Source organism: Gnatocerus cornutus, chromosome 5 (genome assembly GCF_029298725.1).
Source record: "Gnatocerus cornutus isolate USDA-ARS CGAHR chromosome 5, icGnaCorn1.1, whole genome shotgun sequence".
In the NCBI taxonomy this organism is placed as follows: domain Eukaryota; kingdom Metazoa; phylum Arthropoda; class Insecta; order Coleoptera; family Tenebrionidae; genus Gnatocerus; species Gnatocerus cornutus.
The window spans coordinates 16,148,347-16,174,062 of NC_142237.1; the positions used below are offsets into that span (position 1 = coordinate 16,148,347).

At 36.0% G+C, this 25,716-nt stretch overlaps 6 protein-coding genes across 6 annotated transcripts; all 6 read left to right on the plus strand.

The window, feature by feature from the left end:
* Positions 1–526: 526 nt before the first annotated feature.
* On the plus strand, positions 527–2,396 carry LOC148175118 (endocuticle structural glycoprotein SgAbd-1-like). The gene is made up of 4 exons (XM_088036641.1): positions 527–594; positions 1,127–1,340; positions 1,644–1,845; positions 1,895–2,396. The coding sequence occupies exons 1-4, from the start codon at positions 583–585 to the stop codon at positions 2,142–2,144; spliced, it is 678 nt and encodes a 225-aa protein (XP_087892767.1). The 5' UTR covers positions 527–582; the 3' UTR covers positions 2,145–2,396.
* A 4,317-nt stretch (positions 2,397–6,713) lies between these two features.
* LOC148175119 (endocuticle structural glycoprotein SgAbd-4-like) lies at positions 6,714–7,800 on the plus strand. The gene is made up of 3 exons (XM_088035863.1): positions 6,714–6,815; positions 7,028–7,155; positions 7,427–7,800. Exons 1-3 carry the CDS (start codon positions 6,801–6,803, stop codon positions 7,707–7,709), a joined length of 426 nt encoding a protein of 141 aa, XP_087891989.1. The 5' UTR covers positions 6,714–6,800; the 3' UTR covers positions 7,710–7,800.
* Positions 7,801–16,645: 8,845 nt separating this feature from the next.
* Cpr49Af (Cuticular protein 49Af) lies at positions 16,646–17,097 on the plus strand. Its single transcript, XM_088035748.1, has one exon. The coding sequence runs from the start codon at positions 16,703–16,705 to the stop codon at positions 17,081–17,083; it is 381 nt and encodes a 126-aa protein (XP_087891874.1). The 5' UTR covers positions 16,646–16,702; the 3' UTR covers positions 17,084–17,097.
* A 268-nt stretch (positions 17,098–17,365) lies between these two features.
* LOC148175121 (pupal cuticle protein 27-like) lies at positions 17,366–18,233 on the plus strand. Its single transcript, XM_088036948.1, has 4 exons — positions 17,366–17,400; positions 17,473–17,684; positions 17,731–17,898; positions 17,948–18,233. The coding sequence occupies exons 1-4, from the start codon at positions 17,386–17,388 to the stop codon at positions 18,231–18,233; spliced, it is 681 nt and encodes a 226-aa protein (XP_087893074.1). The 5' UTR covers positions 17,366–17,385.
* Positions 18,234–19,955: 1,722 nt separating this feature from the next.
* LOC148175122 (endocuticle structural glycoprotein SgAbd-8-like) lies at positions 19,956–21,144 on the plus strand. Its single transcript, XM_088035746.1, has 4 exons — positions 19,956–20,073; positions 20,292–20,545; positions 20,598–20,871; positions 20,927–21,144. Exons 1-4 carry the CDS (start codon positions 20,062–20,064, stop codon positions 21,014–21,016), a joined length of 630 nt encoding a protein of 209 aa, XP_087891872.1. The 5' UTR covers positions 19,956–20,061; the 3' UTR covers positions 21,017–21,144.
* A 3,786-nt stretch (positions 21,145–24,930) lies between these two features.
* Positions 24,931–25,579, plus strand: LOC148175123 (endocuticle structural glycoprotein SgAbd-8-like). The gene is made up of 3 exons (XM_088035747.1): positions 24,931–24,991; positions 25,060–25,175; positions 25,223–25,579. Exons 1-3 carry the CDS (start codon positions 24,983–24,985, stop codon positions 25,530–25,532), a joined length of 435 nt encoding a protein of 144 aa, XP_087891873.1. The 5' UTR covers positions 24,931–24,982; the 3' UTR covers positions 25,533–25,579.
* The last annotated feature ends 137 nt before the right edge of the window (positions 25,580–25,716 follow it).

Sequence of the window (25,716 nt, forward strand, 5' to 3'; positions counted from 1 at the left end):
AATGCATTCTGAAATATAAAAAATATTTTAAGCATATGATTATCTTCAATAATTTTAAAAGAAAATGCTGCCCAAAATAAAAAAAAACTATTGATAAGCAAAAACAAATTCATTTTTTATAAACCATGAATATTTGTACCGTTGATTAACTTCAGATTTTTTTTTAAATCGATTTAGTGACACTATGTCACTCATCTAACATGCCATGCCATTTTAATTAAAAATGAATTATGTAAACACAATTTACAAGACCATGTAGGCACCCACTCAAAATAGCTTTCTTTTAAAACCAAAAAAAAATAGTAAGAAATATTTCCGCTTTGAACTTCATGGAATGTTACAGATAATGGGCAAATAAATCCGTTTAACATGAGTGTGCACATTTCCTAAAGGATGATACATGATCTACAAAAATCCAAACTGGTTTAGTAATCCTTTAAACCTTACGCAATCTTGACATTGCCGAGTGGGTTGAGCTACATCCCTATCAGCTCTCATCACACCCTGTGCTTTACATATAAGAGTTGAAAAGTTTGATGGCGACCAGTTCTTGATGATACACTGTGAATCACACTAAGCACAATGAAAGTTCTGGTAAGTGAGGTGGTGGTGGGATCAAGCCAATTTTTAGTCTTTTTAATTTCACTGACATTTCTAAATTGTTACGTGCTTCAAGTTAATTTTATCAGTGAGCGGTAAGCATTTTTCGCATATTAACATAACGTGAGGTGGATCTGTCATAATTTCCATAATTTTCTAAAAGTGTTTGTTTAGTGTGACGATTTTTGAAAGAGCGCTCCGTATAAAGAAATTTATGGTTGCATAGTTAAGTTTTGACTTAGAAGGAATGCGCCTTTTAAAGGTTTCTCACCTACACCTGACCTCAACATTATTTTCCGATTTCCGCGCTAAAATAACTCATCTTCCTAAAAATGCACGAGCAAAGGTTTCACTATTTTCATCACCATATAAATTACGTCCATTGTTTCGATTTTATTCTCAGATTTTTTCGGTTCGATTACGTAATTTAAAGAAAGTGAAAACTGTGATCTCATTTGGAAAATGCCTCTATTATAATGAATGTCGCCTTTGATCTTCGACTTTTTAATGAATGGTAATTATTTAGGTGTTGTTTTGGTTCGTTTCGATGGGTTTGGCGGCTGAAGAAGATGGGCAGTATTTCCACGACGACTCTGGAAAATATGTGCCAACGGACGAAGGACAGTACATTCCAGATAATTCCGGGCAGTATAGTCATGATGGTACTGGCAACTACAGGGACGATGGGACAGGAAAATACGCCGGAGATGCGAACGGCCGATTTAGTGGACTCAATAATGGTAACAAATTATTTTATATAATTAAACGAAATGTACCTCAACTCAGGTAAATTTAACACTAAATCTCTTAAAAAATAAGATATCACGTTCATATTCAAAATCATTTATTCTCACCACAGGAAATCGATTTTGTAACAATTCAATTAAGTTGTTACCTTGAAAGTAACTCTTAAGGGGGTCCATTATAATGCCTTTTATCATTATAATCACTGTTATCTTGTTCACAATACATCAAATAATCATACACGTCGCGTGTTAAAAGCAGCAAAAATTTTGCAATCAACAATAATAATTTAATTCCAGGTTTTAACGGAAACCTGCTCACCTCAAGTACAAGAAACAGACCCGTCGTTCAACCCGTAAGACCTCTTCCAGTTGTCTCTTCCACCCTCGCCCCTGTTCTAGCCCCTCGTCAACCCCAACAAACCTACAATAACCTCCAAGAAGGTAAATGGAAAATCTTGCGACAACTCGGCGATGTGGACACCGACGGATATCATTGGGAGTAAGCAATTTTTATATTCTCACACTGTAAACTTGACAATAAATTTCAGATATGAGACTGAAAATAAAATCGTCGCTGAAGAATCCGGAAAAGTTCATAATGTTGGAACTGATGCTGAAACCATGAGATCGAAAGGATTTTTCCAATATACGGGTCCTGACAATGTCGTCTATTCAGTTCAATATACTGCCGACGAAAATGGGTTCATTCCTGTAGGAAATCATCTGCCGACTCCGCCACCGATCCCTGCTGAACTCGCAAGAGCTATTGAACTGGACAGGATTAACAATAAAGTTTAAGGATGAAATGATGCAAATGTACAAAAATAATTGTAGTAAATCGAGCAAAAAGTGTTCAAAAGACATAAATTGGGACAGATTAGGTCAGTTTTGTGATGTGTATGTGACGCGACTACTATCTATTCTAGATGTTTTTTGAAACGCTAGATTTGATGAAAAGGCCACGTCATGTACCTTTATTGTATTCTTAAAATATTTGAATTTATTTTTGTACAATTTTTAATATAAATTCATACAATATTTAAACTGTAATGTAGCAGCAAATAATAATTTATTCCAAAAGCCAATAAAAAATCCTAATTATTCATAAAACATCACATCTTTAAATCTTTATGCTAATTATATTTAGGTTTTTATTCTATCAGAACCAAATTTTAATTTCATACGCTTTAATAGATATTTAAATTCGGGTTTTAACTTTTCATAAGCCTGAGAGTCTCAAATTCTAAACTTCGTAGAATTTAAATCGGTGCTTCAAACTCCAGTAAAAATGGCTTTTTATTAGTTAATTTGTTATCGTTTCTTAAGTTTTGATTGATTTTTACACTGTGATAAAAACAAATTAAATTCTCATCTTCTTTACCTGAAAAAATGGTGGATGCGCCGGGTTGATAAAATAAGCTTGTCTGTAATTCTTAAGTAAGCCCGCTTGCTTGTAAGTTTTACTTTGTTAAAACCAAATTTGGTTAATTAATTATTATTATACCAGTAGAACTTAACAATATTTCGTTTTATTTTTCAAAAGTATAGGAAACAATTCCAGAGTGTAGTAAATTCTACTGTAATTACATCAAATTAGATAATTATGTAGTTTTTCTTTTACATCCAAGAACATAAATTGAATATGTTTTTGTTTATTGAAAATTCTAACAATTTTATTTTTTCTGACTTCAATAATATTCAATTAATTTGAATAATGTGTTGCCTATCTAATAGGTAAACAGAACTCGATTTCAACATTATTATATCTGTGTGGAAACTAAAATACATACGAATAAAATTAATACAAATCTTAATTCTTTGATAAAAAATCTAAAGCATTATTTATCTGTAACAAATCGTACGATGTACAAATAATTCAATTTTATCAAAAATATCGAACAACGTACTTAATTAATAATTACGTACGTACTTAATCACGTAATACATCATTTTATAATTTATGAAAGATCTTCCACTTCCAATCTCTACCAAAGCATTTCTCCTCTGACATTGTTAATTTTTTTTTCCTGTTCCAAAGTTATGAATTTCCATTGATATTAACAAGACGCCGAGCATAAATTACAGATAATATCCACCCAGCTCCTCGCAAAACCACGTATTACCGTCTTTATTTTTTGTCATTAGCATTACACGAAGAGGTGTGTAAGTAATAGCGACATGGTCGATTTAGAGAAAGTTTTGAGTTTAACATTTTACTAAAAGTACAGAAGTAATGAAAATGTAAAGTTAGTCATGCCCATTTCAAATCTTTGACTTGTTTACTCAAGTTATTTAAAACTGACAAACTTTACGACTTTTCCATTTTTAAGTTCAAGGTTGTAATAAATCACTAAAAATAAAAGAACACACCGCGCAGCATCAAGAAAATTATATATTATTTCTAATCATATACTTTTTATTAGTCGTAATTGGCGTCAATCACCATCAAGATATTTAACACTCATTGTGTAATTAGCCATGTTATTTTTCACTCCACTGGTAATAAATAAAAACACGGCTCGTTATTACATAAATATTTATTGATACGTCATAATGCTTAATCACAATAATTAATAACAATCGTGGTGCAACTGATCTTTCTTCTTAACGCCGTGTTTTTCTTAGCACTGCATAAAGATGAAGATGACTCTTTGCATAATGTAATTACAGCCTGAAGCTACAGACCTTTATTTAATGAATAGCCGCCAACATTGACACATATTTTTTAAAATTTCAGTGTCCTACACCATAAAAAAGTAACATAATTTAAAGATAATTGTCTTAGAAAGTTCCATGCATGATGTCACTGCAGTTATGACAATCAGATACCTCTGCACAATTGAAATGCAATGAGGTGCATAGATTAGATTTTTAAAACGAAGAAACAATAATTTAGTTAGGATACGTAATATCTTGACAAGCTCATAGCATCTAATCACGACAATTTTTCTTGCAGCTAAATGCCATCTATGCGTTTTTCATGTGTTTTGTAATTCAGGAGATGATACTATAAATTCTTGTATCGGCCTTGAATAAACTGTATACACTTAATGGTGCATTGTGTGTAATTACATGTGTACAACCGTAATGAATCTTGGATCTCTTTAAGACAAAGATGATGGTTGAATTACTTAATTTAATGTGATTGGTAGTAATTTCTTGTCGCTCCTGAAACAACAACAATTAAAAAAATTGAAATTCAGCATTACCATAATTAATTAAATTAAAATAACAACCTTCACATTTCAGTTCCTTTCTTCGCTCATCATTATGATAACACAAATCTTCCAAATAGCTAACAGGTTTTATCCAAGAAATTATTCATGAGATTTCGGCGTCCTGGATTTAGCACCCGAGCAAGTAAATGATGCAATGACTAATTAATTATTTCTAATTAGTCAACAAGTGGTGATATTAATCAAGACTAAGAATGGTGTTAATGACAAGTAAATAACACTTCATCAAAATTGGAATTGTTGACGCTTTCAGAGATATATCAACGCCTGTTTTAGATCATTGACATCATAATTTCACATGAATGATAATATATTGATTATCAGTAATAGAATACTGAAAAGTTTATATTCACTTCTTCTTAAGTTAATAAGTCACGTTTATAAATGTCAATGCCATCACCTGTCTCCGTTATTAAAGCAATTTCTTGAAGGATGTTTTGTGAAAACTGCTAAGCGCCGGAATTAGAAGCATTTTTCTTGTTGACGATCGTGAAAGTTTTACCTCGCCTTACATGTTAGCATGCTCAAGTGCAGAAAATATGTAACAGAGTTTGCAAAAATATAATCAGTTAATCTTTTAAATTTATCAAATTCTTCGTCAGTTGTTCTTCAATTTTTAATTGTTTAGATGTACGCATCTTTTGTTATCTAGAAGTTTTTCTATCTTTAAAATTTAAGTCTGAGTTATTTTCAAATTCGTTATTGGATACTTGAAATGTCTTGTATCGATTATATTTAGTTATCAATTTGTTTAAATTATTCTGATCTTTCGGACTTGTTTCCCATTACGCAAATTCTTAGATTCTCTTTTTCTTCTCCGCTGTATTGTATATTTTATTCTCTAGATTTCGTGTGATTATTTTTTAGGTCTATCAATCCCATCATTCAAATTTTTTAATCAAGTAGCTTATAATTGTGATCTGCATATAAAATGTTCGTCTTTTTTTGTAATTCTCGTTTTTCCTAATATATTTTATAAAAATGTCAATAATTTAAAAATTTAAAAAAATTTATTATTCAAAAAATCAAAAATTACAGAATACTAAAATTCAAAAAATTAGATATAAAAAATCATTAATTTTAAAAATTTAAATCCAACAACCAAAATGCTAAGATTCAAAAAAACAAAAAATTAAGAAAATCAGCACATAGATTTCCGTTCTTCATCCCGATTTGATATTACCAATTAACATTTTTTAGATTTTTTGTAAAATCCTCTTAAGTCCTGATATTCTTCTTCAGAAGTTTAAGATTATTAAATGAATCATTATTTCAGATTCAAAATTCTTTACTCAGATAAAAATTTTATTAAATGTTCATTATTAAAATTTCTATAATATTTAAGGTTGCGTAAAGTTTTTGAATAAAATAAAGTAAAAACTAGTTCTTAGAATTCAGTGTCAGCACTTTTATGCTCTTGCATCCGATCTGTAATGCAGCACCTAATAATTATGTTATTTTCTCATTTCATCAACTTACCCATCACGTCATGCTTTTCCCTTAAAAGTCAGTCAATCTTATCTCATTCCTCCACAACATGCAATGGATCTTTCCAATAATTACACAATTTTTTTCGTCACGCGTTAACATTAACAATTTTTTACTAAGATCATGGAGATTTCAGAGCATCCGTATTCTAAATCCATCCAAGGTTAGTAAATTCTTAGAATCTCCAGATTGTTATCAATTTTTTTCAATAAACAACCGTCGTGACTAAAATTATTCTAATCAACGCATCCAAAGATCTAAATGCATGCATGATCAGAAATTTGTCTTTGATATTTACCGACAATAAGCGAAGGCGCAACTAAATTATGATAATTCAGACTATTATAAGCATTTACGATCCAATCAGAGCAGCAGCTATGATAAATTTGCTCGCATGCTCTTGTTACTTAAGACATCGATAATGAAATACAACTGCTGAGGAACATAAAGATGCATCGCATTGTTTGGAAAAAATTATAATAAAATATCTGTGTACTGTGAGTTACAATGGACCATGCAAATATTCTCACTTCTGTGTAAACAATGACAGATTAGAACGATGTGGGAAAATGCAGCATGATGCCATTTACAAATGTTGTAATAAACGTCTTCGATATGCAATTGAAGGGGGAAGTAATAACATCGAACATACATGTGGTAGTATAAATAGAAGAAGACTCAACAATCGGTGTTTTAACGTTGTTTTGTATTTGTTAGTGCCCATTACGCGATGGACTGGACCAACGTGAGTACCGCTTCTCGATCTTATCCATTTTCATTTCAAATGAAGAAATTAGATTTTACTTAATTGAAAATAATTTTTTATTTCTCTTGTTAACATAGTTCCATGTGCTCAATTTGATGAGCATAGAGCATCTTTAAGTTAGACTAAACAGAACTAACCTTTTTTTTATTTTTTTTATATTTGATTATTGGATTTAATTTATGTTCCTCTAGGTCTTATTTTTGGCAACGTCGTTCTACTTCGCGAGCGGCGCCCCCCAAGTGGGCCAAACCCCCCAGAAAGAGATCAAAATCATTAGTCAAACCAACGACATTTCCCCCGACGGTGGCTATAAATGGAGGTACCTATTTTACATTTTAATTAACTTGACATCGGGTTAAGATAGTCAGCACGACACCTAATAAAACTATCACAATAATGATCCCGCATAATGTTCCGCGTATTCAGGGTGAAAAATCCGGAGAAAGTTAAAGGTCGCTTGCTTCTTCTTCAATCCCAGAAAATAATAAGCTCAAAATTGCATGAAGATGCTTATCACCGAACATTGTTATATTGTATGGAAATGACATTTGCAGAAATGTTGAAATTTCGTGTATTACTATTACTTTCAGTTATGAAGCTGAAAACGGGATCAAAGCCGAGGAAACCGGAACATTGAAGAAAACCAACGATCCCGAAAACGGAGACGTTGTCATAGCTCAAGGGTCATATTCCTACACTGACCCCGAGGGCAACCAAATTTCGTTAACTTATGTCGCGGACGACGAAGGGGGCTTCCAGCCACAAGGCGCGCATCTCCCGACGCCGCCCCCGATCCCACCAAATATTCAGAGGGCACTGGACTGGATCGCGTCCCAACCGTCCACCACTGAAAGAGCAGGGAAGAGAAAATAGGGAAAATCGATTTGAGTGCATTGCTGTCCTTGGAAATGATCGTAAATATTTATGTTTCTGTGATAAAGTTATGTAACAATGTCAGAGTGGCGACAGCAATTTCTGGATCTAAACTGCTTACGGATATTTATCACGATTTGGATTTTATTTATATTTAAACATGTATTATATGATTTCATAAAAAATAAATGCTTTACTACGTGCAAGACTTAACAATCTTGTTTTATTCTTTTATGGTAATTTGCGCTTACAAAACAACTTTTTGTGGCTGCAGTTTAACCTTTCAACTGCGCTTTACCTGCAATTATTGGAGTTAACACGTTTGTAAACATCGTGTACAGGTGACAATCCTAGTTCTCATGCAATTATCCGCAAACGCTCGGCAAAAACAACTCGTGTGTTTAATTCTTGCTCAGAAATTCCAATTGTGATTAGGTAGCGATTTGATTTTAATTTTTCCACTATTAGAGTTGCAAATCATTGAAAGTAATCTGCCTTGTTGTGATGATTTATCTATTTTATAATTGTTCTTACATAACTGCTACCAGATTACTCCACTTTTGTCATTTAAATATGCGTATCTGTGATAAATTTCATTGATGGATCGATTTTTTTCCATCAGAGCCTTAACCTATTTGCTCTGGCTATTCAACAGTTGCAGAACTCTTCACGTACTGTTTAGCCTTGCATGACGACAATTAATCATTCATTTTTCCTCATTATTGACAAGATCCCTGAATGTTTCTCCTTTACAGCTCATTAGCAATAAGTCTGTTCGAAACAAAGAGAAAAACTTTCATCGTATTTAAATAATTTTAAGTGCTTAATAAATACATGTTTGCAATTTATTATCCTCTTGCATTTAGCGACATACATGAGAATAACATTTATATTTGTAAATAATGCAACAATATTTTAACGAGACAATTGGGATTTCTTCATTGAAGATTATCTAACGACCCTAAAGATGTTGCCGCCAAAAAATGAGTTTATTAAAAACGTCCTTAAACCACATTTCCGGTGTTTAAACAAATTATTTTCACATAATAGGTGGCAATTATTAACAATGGACCATTATCACTAATTTCACACATTTGCCCCCCTTTTCAAGGTCCGATAAAATCAAAACTTGTAAAATATCGTTTGTTCATTTAATCCCATTGTTTGAATAGAGAGACATCTTTGCAAATTAATCGCAAATACCCAGTATAATACACTTTCAACAGAGGTCTCCCGCCGCACTTCTTGCTAGTTTAAACAAAAATATTTCCACATGAAGGACTTGTGTAATTATTCAAATTTGAACATCTATGACAACCATCAAAATCCATTTCGCCACCGTCAAACCTAGTGACCTAATAACAATTAAGTTACACATTATTTTAACGACTGATTAAATACTAATTAGCATTAATTTATTCGTGTAAACTGATGATTAGTCGTGATGACTGATGAGACACAAGATGTTAAAAATTGTTAAATTGATTGAAAGCAGACTAGACACTTTCACTGGAGTTTCATCTTGTTAACGGCATTGTTGGAGATGTATGCATAACCCAAATGTGGGTGGAAATTGCTGATTTTTCGATTGCATCTGACACAGTTGCAACCTATTATTAATTTGAACGAAGATAAATCATAAATTTCACTTTCAACACCTTTTTGATTATTTCAACGAATCTTTGAATCGGTTTTACTTTCAACTCGCCGCTGCTACAAATATCCATTTCATGTTATTTAAATTAGGACGTGTCTTATCGAATCGTGAAAGGTTCCATCGATTATTTTTACCGAGAAAAATGGTTCTTCACATTGCAAAATCTTTCTCAAACACGAAAATTTCATATTTCTGTGAACTTGACTCTTTTTTGTAGCAAATTAACCAGTTTGTGAGAGTCATGGTCAATTCTTAGATAAACCCTGAACTTCACGGTGCAATGGTAGTAATAAATTTCATGGTGATATAAATGTCTGGAATTTTAATAAAGCCACGTAACTGAAATGTCCCATGATTGATTTGAATTTTGTTAGGATCGTCTTGAAGATACGAGCGTAACTTAATTAAAAACCAACCTTGCAAGGACATGATACTTTCTATTATGTAATGCTAAAATTACATTTGATTATCGGATTCGGTGGAAATATCGTAAAATTGGTGTTTTATGGGAGATACGGCGAACAATGTTGAAATGAGTCTTGGGAATTGATTTGTAATAATTTCGACTTTGAAAATTAAATTTGTTTTTTAACGGAAATAAATTACGGATTTGCTTTACCAATGCGTCCACTTTCCTTTTTAGTGCCTTTAAATGATGTAGTTATGCACATAACTACATTTAATTTTTAAGATTCTTTCTTAATTCGCAAATTGGTTTTTTACCTTCTCATTGACGCCGAAGTAGTAGGATTTCAATTTCTCTTTTAATTTTCAATGCACAATTATTGTTCGTTGAACTATCGGTTTTATTCAATGTAATTTTGAGTAGAAGCAACATTTTAAGAATTTGTTGATTAGTTTACAGTTAGAATACTTATAATATGTTTAAGTAAAGAAATCGGAAAAACGTTAAGCCTTGATTGAAGAACTTGATTGAAATAATTAAAAAATTACGAAATACAAAGTTTGTTAAAAAATTACAAAAAAAAAATATTCTAAAAGACAAATCTGATAAAGTTTTCAGGGATTTTTTTTTATAGTTTTCTTACTCCCTAAACTAAATTTCCAGTTACTCCAGAAAGAAAGCCTTTTTAATTGGTGAAAAAAATTAAATTAATTAGAAATTTTCAGATTTTGATACCTCCAAATGCGGTCCCATTTATCATTAAAAACAAAAGTAGATATGAAAGACTATAAATATTGATTTAGTAATTAAAGATATTTAAAATGTTAAGTAATATTTATTTTTGTGATTTTCAATACGCGTTCCACTATACCTAATTGTCGCTTCCATAACCAAAGTAACAATATAACTCCAAGGACACACTTCTTAATTTACTGTCTACCATGTCAATTTTTAAATATTATTATTTTTATTAGTTTAACATAAACTAGACAGTGCCAGTATTTATTGTTACGAGAAGATTCTGGAAGCTTCGAGCGCCAGCGCTAGAACGTTCCGCTCTGCTCTAGAGCGAGCGATTCGTGGAATAATTCTTATTCATACGCGGACTCCCGAATATTCTCGCAGCGCTCCAGCATTAGGCTAGTGGTAGGGGAATATCTGTATATAGGGGAGTAGTGATAGGATTGTAGATAGTCTAGTATTTGGAAGTCCTGTAAAGTGAATAATTGTGAAGTACGAGAGTGTTCATAGTGCACAATAAAATTGTTATTGTTACAAGCGAGACTTTTGATTTTTCGGCCAACGTGACAACTGGTGTCAGATAGTGGGATCCCGCCCAGTCTTGTGATCGAGAAAATTCTGGAATTTTCGATCGGAAAATTCGTGACATTACCGGACTGTGACATTGTTACCTGATTGTGGACAATTTTTATGCCTGTTCAAACCAGACAGCAAGCCGCAGAAATGGAGGCGCTGCAAGAATTGATGGCTTCGATGATGGCGAAAATGGACACCCAACAAAAGTTGATTACGAATTTAGAAGAAAAAAGACAAAGAGAAAAACTGGAAGAAGAAGAACGAAGACAAAATGAAAAACATGAAGCAGAAGAGAGAAGACAAAAAGAAGAAGAAAGAAGACAAAAAGAAGAAGAAAGAAGACAAAAAGAAAAATTAGAGGAAGAAGAAAGAAGACAAAAAGAAAAATTAGAGGAAGAAGAAAGAAGACAAAAAGAAAAATTAGAGGAAGAAGAAAGAAGACAAAAAGAAAAATTAGAGGAAGAAGAAAGAAGGCAAACAGAGAATGCAGCAATCCTGAATCAGCTTAAAGACATGGAACAAAACATGAACGTAACCATTATGGTTAAGGTCGATGAAATTCAAAAAGAGGTAGAAGAGTGCCTAGGAGGCGTTAAGGAGGAACTACTAGGCGTCAGAGAGGAAGTAGAAGAGTGCATAGGAGGCGTTAAAGAAGAACTGCAAAGCGTCAAAGACGAAGTGCAAGTACATGTCAAAGATCTGGAGCGATTTAAACAGCACGTGGAAAATGAGTTGCTACGCGTGAGGCGTCAAGTTCCAAATAGGACCGGCCTGACCACAACGAAAGAAATGAAACCCCCGACTTACGATGGGTCGACTTCACTGGACAATTACAAGCTGCAATTTGAAGTGGCGGCTAAACAAAATGGATGGTCGGAAGAAGAAAAATCCTCATTTCTGATAGTTTCCTTGAGAGGGGCGGCTCTGGACCTGCTAGAGACAATTCCAGGTCGAGACAAAGAGCGGTACGACCAGCTGATGGCAGCGTTAGAGGCCAGATTTGGAAACCAACACCTGCAGCAAGTATACGTCTCAGAGCTCAAGACGCGGCGGCAGAGAACTGGAGAGTCTCTGCAGGAATTTGAGGCAAGTGTCAAGCGCCTTGTTTTGCTCGCCTACCCTTCGGCTCCGGCGAATTTTGTGGAACAACTAGCTGTGGATACGTTCCTGCAAGGGATTCGAGATCCAGAAATACAAAGAACCGTCCGACTGGGCAGCTATCACTCCGCAAAAGAAGCTCTGGTGCGCGCTCTAGAGGTGGAAGCCGTTTTCAAGAGCTCTGTGAACGTCCCTGATTACCGACGAATTCGAGGCGTGGGCATTGACGAAGAAGAAGCAACACCTACCGCTTTCGTCACGAAAGCCGAGCTAAACGACATCCTCAAGGAAAACAGGGAGCTACGGATGACACTGAAGCAGCGAACTAGCCAGACCTGCTATCGTTGCGGAAAACCAGGCCATTTTAAACGTGACTGTAGGGTTGTTCTTAGGAACGACCAGAACGGTCCCCAGTCACGTCCTCAGCAGTCGGAAAACTAAAGCCCAGCAGTGTCAAGGGGCACACACTGGCTGGGGAGAGCACAAGCCCCAAAGTTATTTCCGTTATGCGTTTGAAGAGGAATTTTGAGAGTTTGATAATTGAAGGAAGTGTGAATGGGAGAAAAGTGAAGATGACGGTCGACACCGGAGCCATGGTTTCCCTTGTGAGAAAGGACATGTTGGACAACAGGACATCTCTGGAGACAACGAGTGCTATTTTAAAAACAGTCACGGGAGATGTCGCCACAGTAAGTGCCGAGGCAGAGGTCACGGTCCAGTTGGGAGGTATGAAGTTTCGGCATCGGGTGCTGGTGGCAGGAATTGAGGATGAGATGATCCTGGGAATGGATGTTATTGGACGACATGGGATTTCCTTTAATCACAACGAGAAGATCCTCAAGATTGGAACCGAAAGCTTTGTGTTATCGACCCCAGAAGTAAAAGAAGATGGAGTGAAAGCGTTCGCCTGTGAAAATACTTGTGTGGATGGGAACAGCGAGAAAGTGATAAGTGTGCGTTTAGGAAGTAACTTTGGGAGCTGCGTTGGAATGATTGAACCGACCAGAGACATGACAAAACCAATTCTTGTTGGAAAGACACTAGTAAAAGTGACGAAAGAAATACCTGTGCGGGTGGCGAATATCAACCCTACTCCAGTCACGATCAAGAAGGGCGATCTAGTTGCTGTGTGTGTTCCGATCTCCAGAATAAGTGACGCACAGCCATCAAAGAAAAACGTGAAGACCGTGAAAAAGTTAAAGCTGGAGGTAGACACGAGTGACCTTTCTGAAGAAGAGGCTCTTAAAGCGCAGGCTTTCATCAAGAAGAATAAGGACGTGTTCGCCGTTGAGAATGAACCATTAGGAAGAACGAACATCGTTCAACACAGAATCAATACGGGCGACCATCAACCCATCAGACAGGCACCGAGAAGGTTACCGTGGGCGAAGCAAGAGCAGGCCGAACAGTTGGTAAAATCCATGCAAGAAGAAGGGATTATTGAAGAATCCAACAGTCCTTGGTCTTCGCCGGTTGTGCTCGTAACCAAGAAAGACGGTAGTACAAGATTCTGTGTGGATTACCGAAAACTCAACGATGTTACCAAGAAAGACAGTTTTCCATTACCCCGGATTGACGACACTCTCACAACTCTGTCAGGGTCGACGTGGTTCTCAACCTTAGACCTGAAGAGTGGATATTGGCAAGTGGGACTTCATCCCGAAGACAAGGAGAAGACAGCGTTTTCCACGGGAAGTGGCCTGTACCACTTTACGGTTATGCCTTTTGGGCTTTGCAACGCACCCGCTACATTCGAAAGACTAATGGAATGTGTGTTGCGTGGATTGACATGGAAAACTTGTCTGGTTTATTTAGACGACGTTATGGTCATGGGTAAAAACTTCGATGAACACCTGAAGAACCTTCAAGAAGTGGTAGACCGGTTTAGGGGTGCCAATTTGAAACTTAATCCGAAGAAGTGCCATCTATTTCGGAAGAAAGTGGAGTTTCTGGGGCATACGGTGTCATCTGAAGGAATCAAAACCTGTGAAGATAAGATTCAGGCGATTAAGGAATGGCCCAGACCCAAGGACAAGCACGATGTGAGAAGTTTTATTGGACTTTGCACGTATTATCGGCGGTTTGTAGAAGGTTTCGCCAACATTGCTGCACCTCTGCACAAACTAACGGAAGCAAAGGCATCATTCAACTGGACATCAGACTGCGAAAGCAGTTTCAAGCGACTGAAGTTAGCTTTGTGCACTAGCCCGATTTTGAGCTACCCCAGGACTCATGGAAAGTTCGTCTTGGACACAGATGCCAGTAACATCGGCATTGGAGCGGTGTTATCGCAGGTGCAGGATGGAGAAGAGAGAGTGATCGAGTATTACAGCAAAGTGTTGAGCAAGCAAGAGAGAAATTACTGCGCTACAAGAAAGGAATTGCTGGCCGTTGTAAAATCTGTAGAGCATTTCCACAAATACTTGTTTGGCCACGAGTTCTTGATAAGGACTGATCATGCTGCCCTCACGTGGTTACTACAGATGAAAGACGCCGAAGGACAAGTGGCTAGGTGGATTGAGCGGCTGCAGCAATACCACTTCAAAATCAAACATCGACCAGGAAAGCAACACAATAACGCTGACGCTCTCTCTAGAAGACCTTGCAAGGATTGCAAGCAGTGCGCGAAGATTGAAGGGCCATTGCCGATAAACAGGATGGTTATCGGTTGTGATGATGACTGGACTACGGAGAATCTTCGGAAGGATCAACAGGCGGACCAGGAAATTGGGCCACTGCTGGAGTGGAAGGAAGCGGATAATGGAAGGCCGCGTTGGGAAGATGTCTCGGAAAAGAGTCCAGGGTTGAAGGCGATGTGGGCGCAGTGGGACTCACTGCGAGTAGAAAATGGGGTACTGAAAAGGGCTTGGGAAAGCGCAGATGGGAAGAAAGTAACCTCCCAGTTACTAGTGCCCAAGAATAGAGTTCCCCAAGTACTCAAGGAGGTCCATGACGGAACATCAGGCGCTCACTTCGGAGTGAACAAAACCTTAAGTAAGATTAGGCAGCGGTATTACTGGGTTGGCTGCCGGGAAGATGTCGAACGATGGTGTAGGAGATGTTCAGTTTGTGGGGCGAGCAAGGGACCTCGAACGCGAACTAAAGGAGGCATGAAACAATACAACGTGGGAGCCCCGTTCGAGAGAATCGCTCTAGATGTGGCCGGGCCATTTCCAAAAACTGATGACGGCAACAAGTACATCTTGGTTGTGCAGGATTATTTCAGTAAATGGCCGGAAGCGTATGCCCTTCCCAACCAAGAAGCCACTACAGTAGCTCGAGTCCTAGTGGATAATTTCTTCAGCAGGTTTGGAGTTCCACTCGAAATGCATTCCGATCAAGGAAGGAATTTTGAGTCTGGCGTTTTTCAAGAGATGTGTAAGCTGCTGGGAATTAGGAAGACTCGAACCACACCCTTGCACCCGCAATCCGACGGCATGGTCGAGAGATTCAATCAGACGATGGAGGAACATCTGTCCAAGGTAGTGGAAGAGCACCAGAGGGATTGGGATCGTCGACTGCCCTTGTTTATGATGGCCTACAGAGCTGCCATTCATGAAACCACGGGAGAAACACCAGCGAAGATTGTGTTTGGAAGAGAGCTGCGTCTCCCTTGTGATCTTCTGCTTGGTTCGCCTGGGGCGGAGCGAAGGGAAGTACCGGAATTCGTCGACAACCTGAGGGAGACCCTACTGGATACACACCACCTTGTGAGGCAGAGGATCAAAATGGCTAGTGACAGAATGCGGTCCCGATATAATGTGACGGCTAATCATGAAGGATTCAACGAAGGAGACTTGGTGTGGTTATTCAACCCTCGACGAAAGAAGGGCCTATCTCCGAAGTTGACACCTACATGGGAGGGACCGTATAAGGTGATCAAGCGGATCAACGACGTGGTGTATCGGATCCAACGCAGCGCCCGTTCAAAGATGAAAGTGGTTCATCTAAATAGACTTTGTAAATATCACTGAGAATCAGGTGTTTGGTCTGATCGGGACGATCAGAACTAAGAGGGGGGCAGTGTTACGAGAAGATTCTGGAAGCTTCGAGCGCCAGCGCTAGAACGTTCCGCTCTGCTCTAGAGCGAGCGATTCGTGGAATAATTCTTATTCATACGCGGACTCCCGAATATTCTCGCAGCGCTCCAGCATTAGGCTAGTGGTAGGGGAATATCTGTATATAGGGGAGTAGTGATAGGATTGTAGATAGTCTAGTATTTGGAAGTCCTGTAAAGTGAATAATTGTGAAGTACGAGAGTGTTCATAGTGCACAATAAAATTGTTATTGTTACAAGCGAGACTTTTGATTTTTCGGCCAACGTGACATTATGTACTAACAACTGGTTAACATTTCTGCAATTAAGCCATGCGCTAAAAATAAATCTATCGTTATTAAATATAATATTAAAGTATAAACAAGATTTTTTACTTTTTGCAGGCAAAAATGATAAATCTCTTATTAGGTGGGATTTTGAATATAAATATCGATCGAAAACAATTTCCGTAGTCCAAGATGATTAAACTCGTCTTGATTGCGACTTCAGTGGTTGTTGCTTTAGCAGCTCCTGCTGGAAAAGATCCAATTCCGATTTTGAGTCAAGAAAGTGAAGTGGATTACACCGGGAAATTTCATTTTAGCTACGAATCAGCTGATGGGAGTAAAGTGCAAGAAGTTGGAGAATTGAAGACTTTGGATAAAGATCACGCTGGTGAAGCTGTCAAAGGTGATTTCCAATACACTGGAGATGATGGGAAAACATACAAAGTGACTTATACTGCTGATGAAAATGGATTTCAACCTCAAGGAGAGCATATTCCTGCGGTACCACCGTTGATTCTTCGTGCTTTGGAATATTTGGCGACGGCTCCACCACCAAAAGAAGAACGATATTGATTTTGGACTGTGATTTCGTGGATTTTGTTAATAATAAAGACTTTGAGAATGTTTGCTTTTGTCTATTTTCTCTTTTGCATAAACTATGAGCTAAGTACGATTTTCTGGTGCCCATTTCTTCGTCCGCAATACTTTCTGCTTGTGTAATGTTTGTTTAGCGTTAAATTTTTAACGAGGTTACATCAGTTAGCACGTTTTATGGGAAAATATTACCAAAGGTTCAACAAATAATGCATAGTATAAATAGCCAAAAATGTCTTTATTAGTCGTAGTACAATTGTTGCACTTGCAGAAACACCAACATGAAATATCTAATTGTGAGTTTTCGTGTCTTTAATTACAGTGATCAAAGTGTGGTTTAAGTGTTATTTCAAATCGCTTATTTTTAGGTCGTTGTTTTTGCTTTTACTACGGCCTTTGCGCGCCCTCAAACACCCCAACAACAGCCTCAAACTCAACAATCACAACAAGGCGCTCAACAACGTCCTCAAGCTTACAGTGGTCAGCCCCAACAACAAGCTTACAGTGGCAGTGGTGTTACTCCAGTCTCGATCGTCAGCCAGACCGAAGAAGTAGGACCTGATGGCAGTTTCAACTACAGGTACATCAAAAAAAGGGATAATCATGTTTTAACACCATTTTCGTAGCTTCGACACAAGCGATGGTGTCCATGTCGAACAAGGTGGTTATGTTAAACCAGGAGGTCAAGCTAGATCTGCAGATCCTAACAATCCCGATGATGCCAGTGGTGATATTCAAGTAATCCAAGGAGCTTACTCTTACACTGCTCCTGATGGTCAACAAATTTCTCTCAGGTAGCATCTTTGAATTTCACTGATGATGGGTAAAGAAATTTTGTTTTAGATACGTTGCTGATGAAAATGGTTTCCAACCTGAAGGAGAACATTTGCCAACAGCACCTCCAGTACCTGAAGGTATTGCTCGCAGTTTGGAACAACAGCCCCAGCAAGGTCAACAGCAGGGTCAACAACAGGGTAGTTTCCAGCATCAGGGTCAACAACAGGGTAGTTTCCAACAACATTCTCAGACACAGAGTTTGCAACAACAACGTGGACAAGCTCAACCCGTGCAACAACAACAGCAACAACCCCAAGTTGCTGCAAATCCTAGTCCGGTAGCACAGAACTAAAAGGTTTTTCGTGCAATAAAAGTGGCCTTTTGTTAAAGAGGTTTGATGAATGTATATAACGCTTTATTAAAGTGAAATTTTTATAAATAAACGTATCAATAAGTATCTAAATTGAATTTCATTTTAGTTACAAAATTCGTTTCTGATAAAATTAAGTCGGTCAAACTATTTTTTCTTGGAACAATTTTTTATAAAACGGAGATATGGTGTATTTAATAATAGATTAAAAAAATGTCTTTATTTAATGTTAATTACTGGAGATTCGCAATCAATAAATTAGTTCCGAAGATTTTACAGATTAAAGAAGATTAAAGATCCTAAAGACAAAATTTAATTTACCGTGAAATCTCTTTTACAACTGACAAATTATTTCTACAAAAAATGTATATTTTTGTAACAAACAACTTGTAAATAAAAGATAAAGCAAATCAATATTTCACCAATCAATAATAAAAATTTTGCATATTTTCGAATCTCCGCAGTCACTGTTGTAAACTACTGAACCGAGACAGCTGCATTTTTGCATAAATTTAAACAATGCACCTAACGCTCTCAGTTGCATAACCCGAGATAGAACTATAAGATTGCAATAAATCAATTTTTGATTTCCTGCAACATTGACCTCAGTTTAGCCTATTTTTTATTTGTTTATATTTTCAACATACGTTGAAATTCAAAGTTTGTATTCGTTTTTACACTTCCTCTGTAGAAAAATTTGTTATAAAACGACCAAATGCCTGCATAACACGATGACTTTGGAAACTGGCAAATATTTAAGTAAAGCTTATAAAAAATTGTGTGGGCAAAACTGTAAAGTTCCAATAACCATAATTCTTATTATGTAAGAAAACAAAAATACAACCAATAATCACATAAATTTTTTAGTGTCTGGCTTACATTTCCTTCGTGGTTATTGAGAATTTTGTCATTTTCGTTACATAAATCTCAACTAGACGAGTTATAGAAAGACGCACTATTGTGCAACTTGAAGTACCACGGAAAACAATAATTTCTAAGTCTTACTTTAAAATATAACTCTGACATTTCTATTGAACCGAAATAAAACTTTATAGAGAGATTATAAAATGGCTTGACTACTAATTAAACATTTCTTCATTGCAGTTCATACCGTGCTTCACATTTAGATTGAGCATCTTTTATATGGTTAAATCCGAAAGTGTTCTCGAAGATTCCAAACAGGTCATGACTAATGACGTGCCTAAGTAAAAATTCTAAAAAGTTTGATTACTAAAATTGTGACTAATCAGTATCAAATATCGCAAAATTTTAAAGGTCAAGAACTGTTCTGTGACAAAGAAATGCAGTTAATGCGTTTGTTGGTATCGCAAAGAAGGATAAATGGATCTCGTTTCAATACAGTCGTTACGACTTTCATCACCTTATTGTGTGAAATGTTTTAGAACATCTTCTCTTATAAACTTCAATCTTAATTGCCTCTCCAACTGACTCATTTAATTTGTTGTAATACAAATATGTTGTTAAAATCTTAATGACTTTAACATTAAATCTTTCGTCACAAAGGCGTTTTCTTTTAAAACAAAACCATTTATTTTTACCGCATATTAATTCGTGAAAATGCCAGTCGTACATTTGGTATTCAAAGTATTTTATTGCATAAATAGAGATGATGCTCACACCCATATCATTTTTATCGGAATTGTATCATAATGTTAGACTATTTAAGGATGAGTCTTTAGAATCGTGGTGGCGCTCTAGAAGAGTGGAGCTTGCTCCAGTAGAGAGGGTATAAATACAGATTTCTCTTATCGACAATTTGTATAAGTCTTAGTCCCTCACAAGCATCATCATGAAGTTTTTGGTAAGTCATCTTTACCTTTCACTTTCTTGACCTTTGTCTTTTAAAATTTCTAAACGTTACATAAGGAGGATCCCACTTTCGTTGATTGTAGGTGGTGTAACTTCTAGGATGGGTTCCAGATAAAGGTGAAATGTTACGCAATTAATTGTGACTATGTCGGTTACTGATAGGGTTTCTCGTGTGGTAATGACTCTTCTTGACCTCCTCTTGTGTTACAGATGCTGACAACTTTCCTAATCGGTGCGTGTCTCGCCCAAGGTCCACAAAGGCGGCAAGACCAGTACGACGATGACCAACAATACCAGCAACGGCCGCAACAACAGTTTCAACAGCGATCACAGCAACAACCGCAACAGCAGCAGCAACAACAACAGTACCAGGAACAGAGACCCAGGACCCACGAGTCGACCACTTTCATCCCTATCATCAGATTTGATAAGGAACAAGGAGCTGATGGTAGCTACAAAGCAGCGTAAGTAAAAATTCCTTTTGAAATGTAAAAAAAAGTAAATTGGAAATGTTAGATGGGAAACTGGAAACAACATCATCGCACAAGAAGAAGGTTTCATCAAGGACTTGGGACCTGATCCAGACTCCAAAGGTGAAAACATCGGGGCTCAAGTTCAACAAGGCTCCTACACGTACACATCTCCTGAAGGACAAGTCATCACTGTTAATTACATTGCTGACGAGAAAGGGTTCCATCCCTCAGGAGATCATTTGCCTACACCCCCACCTGTAAGTCCGGAGGTACAGAAAGGACTCGATTTGATCTATGCTGGTATTAGAGCGCAGCAAGTAAGAAATTTTCACTGGTTAATAACAAGTTTATTATTAATAAATTTAATTATAGGAAGCTGATGAGAGGGAAGCACGAGTACGACCTCAAGGACAACAAAACGATGGACCACAAGACTACAATGGACAGTATCGTCAACAGTAATTTAGAATATTCTGTGATTTAACTTTTTTCAATAAGTACATAGACTGAATTATTTCGCTCATTTACTTTACCATGATTCATTTTATGATGAATTAGTTTTAATAAAAATGACATCTTTTTACAAAATGCGTCTGAGTTTCTATTTTTAGCTTTAATATTACAAGAAATTATTGTGAGATTCTGGTTCAATTAGTGGCTGTATTGATGGTCGCATAAGGTTTCGAAGTCAAAGAACGAAAATGGTGAATGCGCCGCAAGCAAAATAAAAAGTAGACGCCACTGTGATTTTAATTAAACGAATAAAGTTATTAATAGAATAACAAAAACACCTACGTTAGCGTGACAACAAAAAAGAATAAAAATGAAAGAAACTTTTTGAGAATGTATGCAAATTCAATTAATATTTATTAATAAAATTGACATTATCCTCTATGTCAATTACAAGACACATGTTTCTTGTATTTTAACTTAGAATTGTAGATTAGTTCATCAAATAGGTTAGAATTCCACGTTTTTATGTTCAAATATTTTTAAATTAAAAAATCGAATTAAATAAATAATTGTAGGCAAAAATGTAGGCAACCAAATATCCAAGAAAATTATTCCTTCGTACACAAGTTCAGCAACTAATAGCTCAAAATCATTGCAGTTGTCTAGCCACGAGAGTAGACAGAATTGCAGAAAGAGGAAACAAAAGAATTTACTGCGTTAGACAACAGAAACAAAAGAAGAAAATTTTCGAAATTATCGGACACAAAAATCGAAAATCTGCATTAAAATTTGAATTTTTTACTTTTTTTATTGGATGAGTTGCCATTTCCCCTTATTTACCAACTATAGGATGAATATAAAGCGACAAATTTTGTAGATCATTTTTAACATAAACATTTCTAAATTTTTTGTTTAAATTTATCCTTTAATAGCAAAATGTATATTCTAGAAATGTTTTTCAGGTTACTGTCTTTGATTTGCTGACGAACTATGAATAGAAGAGTAGACGAGTAGACGACTTCTAAAATTACCATTTGCTATAAATCTAAAATTTGCCACTTTTAACTTTTAACTTTTAACACACAAGATCGGGACGCTGGGTAAGATCAAACGAGGCTGGTTGCAGGCACATGCAGACAGTCAACATTTGAAATTATCATTTGAAGTTACCCTCTTGACTGCTATTCTACTGAAAAGTTCTTCGAGTCAAAAATAATGTTTTGGTTTTTTTTGTGTTGCGCGAATAAATTGAACTAGCCTCGTTCGGTCTTACCCCATGTTCGGACTTACCCCAAGTCACCTTACATCAAATTAGTAACTTAAGTAACTTTTGTAGACATCAAAGTTATCAATCATTCTTTATTTCTATTCAATAGAGACTGATAATTCTCAATTAGTCTAAATTACGTTCGATCTTACTCCAACTTACCTTATAGCAAAACTAATAATTTCATCTAAATACAAATTCAAGGGCTAACCATTCTAATTGTCACTAATTAATAAATTAATTTCCTATGACAAATTGTTTATTAATTTTTTCTAGTAAAAAATAAATCTTCGAATTGCCTAATGTTTCTCGTTTCTTTCTACACTAGTGTGCCTGCTTGACTATTAATATATTCATATTTTATCGATTTATAATTTTTAATATTACTCGACCTTGTTCTGCTTTAACTTTTGCCACATTTATGTATAAATTCTAAATATTCTAATTTGTAAAACTAAATCTCTTAAATGATAAGAATTTTTTATTTCATCTGTAATTTGGGGGTCAATAAAAAAACTTGTTAATGACATCAATAAATTTAACGTAAACATTCAGAATTAGAAGCATTCTACGTTTACAAACAAACCTATCTTCACACATTAAATTCAACAAATTAGTGACGATGTTTCACGTCGATTTCCTCTCAATTAATCCTCCGATGACTTACGGTATTAAATTAAAACCACTGAGACACATTCCTTCCTTTGTAATTTAAGTGCATGTGAATGGTTTTACAGTCTTGACAGCATCAAACTAATTGCCATCATTTTTGCGCATTGAGAAATTGTTTATATAACGATTTGTTTTGATATAAACTTTGTGCAAGCAACGGATTATTATTTGTACAGAGCCCAGTAAAAAATTCTTTAAATTATTCTAAGGAAGCTAATTTTTCAAGGTACCTACGCAAAATCGTTGCTTCATTTAATTCAAAATCGCCATGTCAACATGTAATTGGTTAAATCCTTCATAATTTTGTCTTAGAAATTTCATAAATGTCACTTTCAGCTTTGGGCGAAAAGTGACCCTCGGGGATGCTCAAAATCATGCAAATGTGTACCTCTTACTTTTTATAAACAACATAAATTTCCCAAAAAACTGAAATCATCACGTTTATAAACACGCTAGTTGAAGTTAAATATTTTCCTATTATTGCTTTAATGCCATATTTGTTTGATTCGCAACATTTCCTGATTTTATAAAGTTGATAAAAAATTTAGGTGCGATTTGGATGCCCACCCAGAAGTAATTTCTCTTCTGTTTGTTTAAAAAGTTTACACACGAGCTCGAGCAAATAACTCAATTTTGTTACTGAAATTGGATAAAACTGTAGGTAAACATGAATAAGAATTTCATTCATGTAAATGCACGACGGAATGGAGCAAGTCTGTTTATAGAATTCCAATAATTCAAAATATTCTGCAATAAAGTTGTGCCCTTGGATGTTACAACATTGGAACAGATTTTGCGAATTTTTCTGGCAATTACACGATGAAATCGTGTCAAATGTAGTGCGTACTTAAAGTAGTAGTTTCCTCATTTCTGTAATGAAATACCATAAATCTCAATCAGAAATAATTTTTGTAATAATTCTATTGCAAACAACCAAAATTTGCAACTCACAGTTTGGCACGAACTTCAATGTAATACACGTCTGAGATTAAGTGAAGACAAAGCTATCAGAAACAATATTAAATTTCATCAACAAGAACCTTTAACCTTCTTGAATTCGATGGCTTCTGTTAAAATAGCTTTATTATAATTTACACACATTCTCATGAGAGTACTATCGTGTTGAAACGCGTCTCTTCTTTATCAAAAATTTTTTGCTCTTCTACGAATTTCACGTTCTCAAATCCTTAATTAAGGAATGTCGCAATGTGGTGCGAAAATGTCTCTTCTTGTAGACAAAACGTAACCTACCGTGTGGCAATCTTCAATTGAAAGTATAGGTGCAAATTGCATTGACCACATGTCTGCAGTAACAGAAGTAAAACAAAAAAATTGTAATAAAAATATTTCTAAACGGTTACTTTACTTTATTACTGACTTGCAATGACCCAAATGAAATAAGTAAGAGACAAAGGTCAGCTTTCATCTTGTTTATAACATCCATTTTGTAATGTTTGCCGATAATTAATTATATTTATTTTATTCGCGTCTTCAAAAATTTAACAGTGTGACAAGTAATAAATGCATTTTATTTAATCGGACTGGAAATGTCCGTTGCTTAACTCCTTGATTCGGTCCTGTCAAAGCCCAAAATAAATTACCTTATTAATTAATTATGAAGAAATCGCCTTGAGGCGTTTTTAAAATTTTCAAAATTCTAGTCAACCTACTTTGTGAACAATGCTGATAGAGTCGGACTGTTTTCAATTAATTCCAAACTTTGCATACAGAAGAGGAAAGTGGATGTTATCTAACTTGAGGACGAGATAACAATGCCTGCAAACGATCTATACAAAAATCAATATTACGCATCAATCTTCTACAATTGAATGTCAATTTACCATCGTCTTTAAATCGTATTTCGCCACATAATTTAAAGTTCATGTGTGTTGCATGTAATGATTATTTAATCTTCTAATAATAGTTTTAAGGTATTATATTGCCTTCTTCAGTTGAGGAGGGATAACCAAGTCGCTATAAATACGAAAATTTCGCTAATAAGTTTAGTAGCGTCTTCGACACTTTATCAAATCAAAATGAAAGTGGTAGGTGTACCCAGTGATGTGCTAAGTGCTAACTAATGGATTAATTAATGCAGTAAGTATGTTTGCAGATAATTGCTCTCTGTGCCCTTCTCGTGGCCGCCAACGCCCAAAAAGCAGAAGAACCCATTCCTATTGTTAAATTCGACAATGAAGGAGTCAACGCTGATGGATCCTACCAATGGAGGTTCGTCTCCAAACGTACAAAAACCACCCCTAATTCTACCCTTTCAGCTTCGAATCTGGCAACGGCATCGTTGCTCAAGAACAAGGACAACTGAAGAACGCAGGTTCGGAAAACGAAGCTGCCGAAGTCCAAGGATCCGCGCAATGGACCGCTCCTGATGGTACTCCCATCTCCTTAAACTACATCGCTAATGAAGATGGGTTCCAACCTACAGGAGACCATTTACCCACTCCTCCACCAATCCCACCAGCGATCCAAAGAGCTTTGGAGTGGATTGCCGCTCATCCTGAGCCTGAACAACCAGCTGCCAGCAATGTGCAACCCGTTTACAAAAACGCCCCACAAAGAAGATTGTAAAAATGTACATTTTGTAAATAAAACTTGTAAATATACTTTTATCTAAATGAAGAAATTTATTTTGCCCCCGACACACTGTCAGTTTTGACAAATTATTTGTTTGTGCACTTTACTGAACGGCCTGAGATTGAAAATATTTACCCTCGTAAAATACAATTAAAAATGAATCCTGTTTATCAAAAGA

Excerpts from the sequence above, each read along its gene's own strand:
- LOC148175118 (XM_088036641.1), top strand. Across the intron at positions 1,341-1,643 it reads ATTTAGTGGACTCAATAATG|GTTTTAACGGAAACCTGCTC; the intron begins GTAACAAATTAT and ends ATTTAATTCCAG. Across the intron at positions 1,846-1,894 it reads ACCGACGGATATCATTGGGA|ATATGAGACTGAAAATAAAA; the intron begins GTAAGCAATTTT and ends AATAAATTTCAG.
- LOC148175119 (XM_088035863.1), top strand. Across the intron at positions 7,156-7,426 it reads GACGGTGGCTATAAATGGAG|TTATGAAGCTGAAAACGGGA; the intron begins GTACCTATTTTA and ends TATTACTTTCAG.
- Cpr49Af (XM_088035748.1), top strand. The coding sequence starts at position 16,703 with ATGATTAAACTCGTCTTGATTGCGACTTCAGTGGTTGTTGCTTTAGCA.
- LOC148175121 (XM_088036948.1), top strand. Across the intron at positions 17,685-17,730 it reads GATGGCAGTTTCAACTACAG|CTTCGACACAAGCGATGGTG; the intron begins GTACATCAAAAA and ends CCATTTTCGTAG. Across the intron at positions 17,899-17,947 it reads GGTCAACAAATTTCTCTCAG|ATACGTTGCTGATGAAAATG; the intron begins GTAGCATCTTTG and ends ATTTTGTTTTAG.
- LOC148175122 (XM_088035746.1), top strand. Across the intron at positions 20,546-20,597 it reads GATGGTAGCTACAAAGCAGC|ATGGGAAACTGGAAACAACA; the intron begins GTAAGTAAAAAT and ends TGGAAATGTTAG. Across the intron at positions 20,872-20,926 it reads CTGGTATTAGAGCGCAGCAA|GAAGCTGATGAGAGGGAAGC; the intron begins GTAAGAAATTTT and ends ATTTAATTATAG.
- LOC148175123 (XM_088035747.1), top strand. Across the intron at positions 25,176-25,222 it reads GATGGATCCTACCAATGGAG|CTTCGAATCTGGCAACGGCA; the intron begins GTTCGTCTCCAA and ends CTACCCTTTCAG.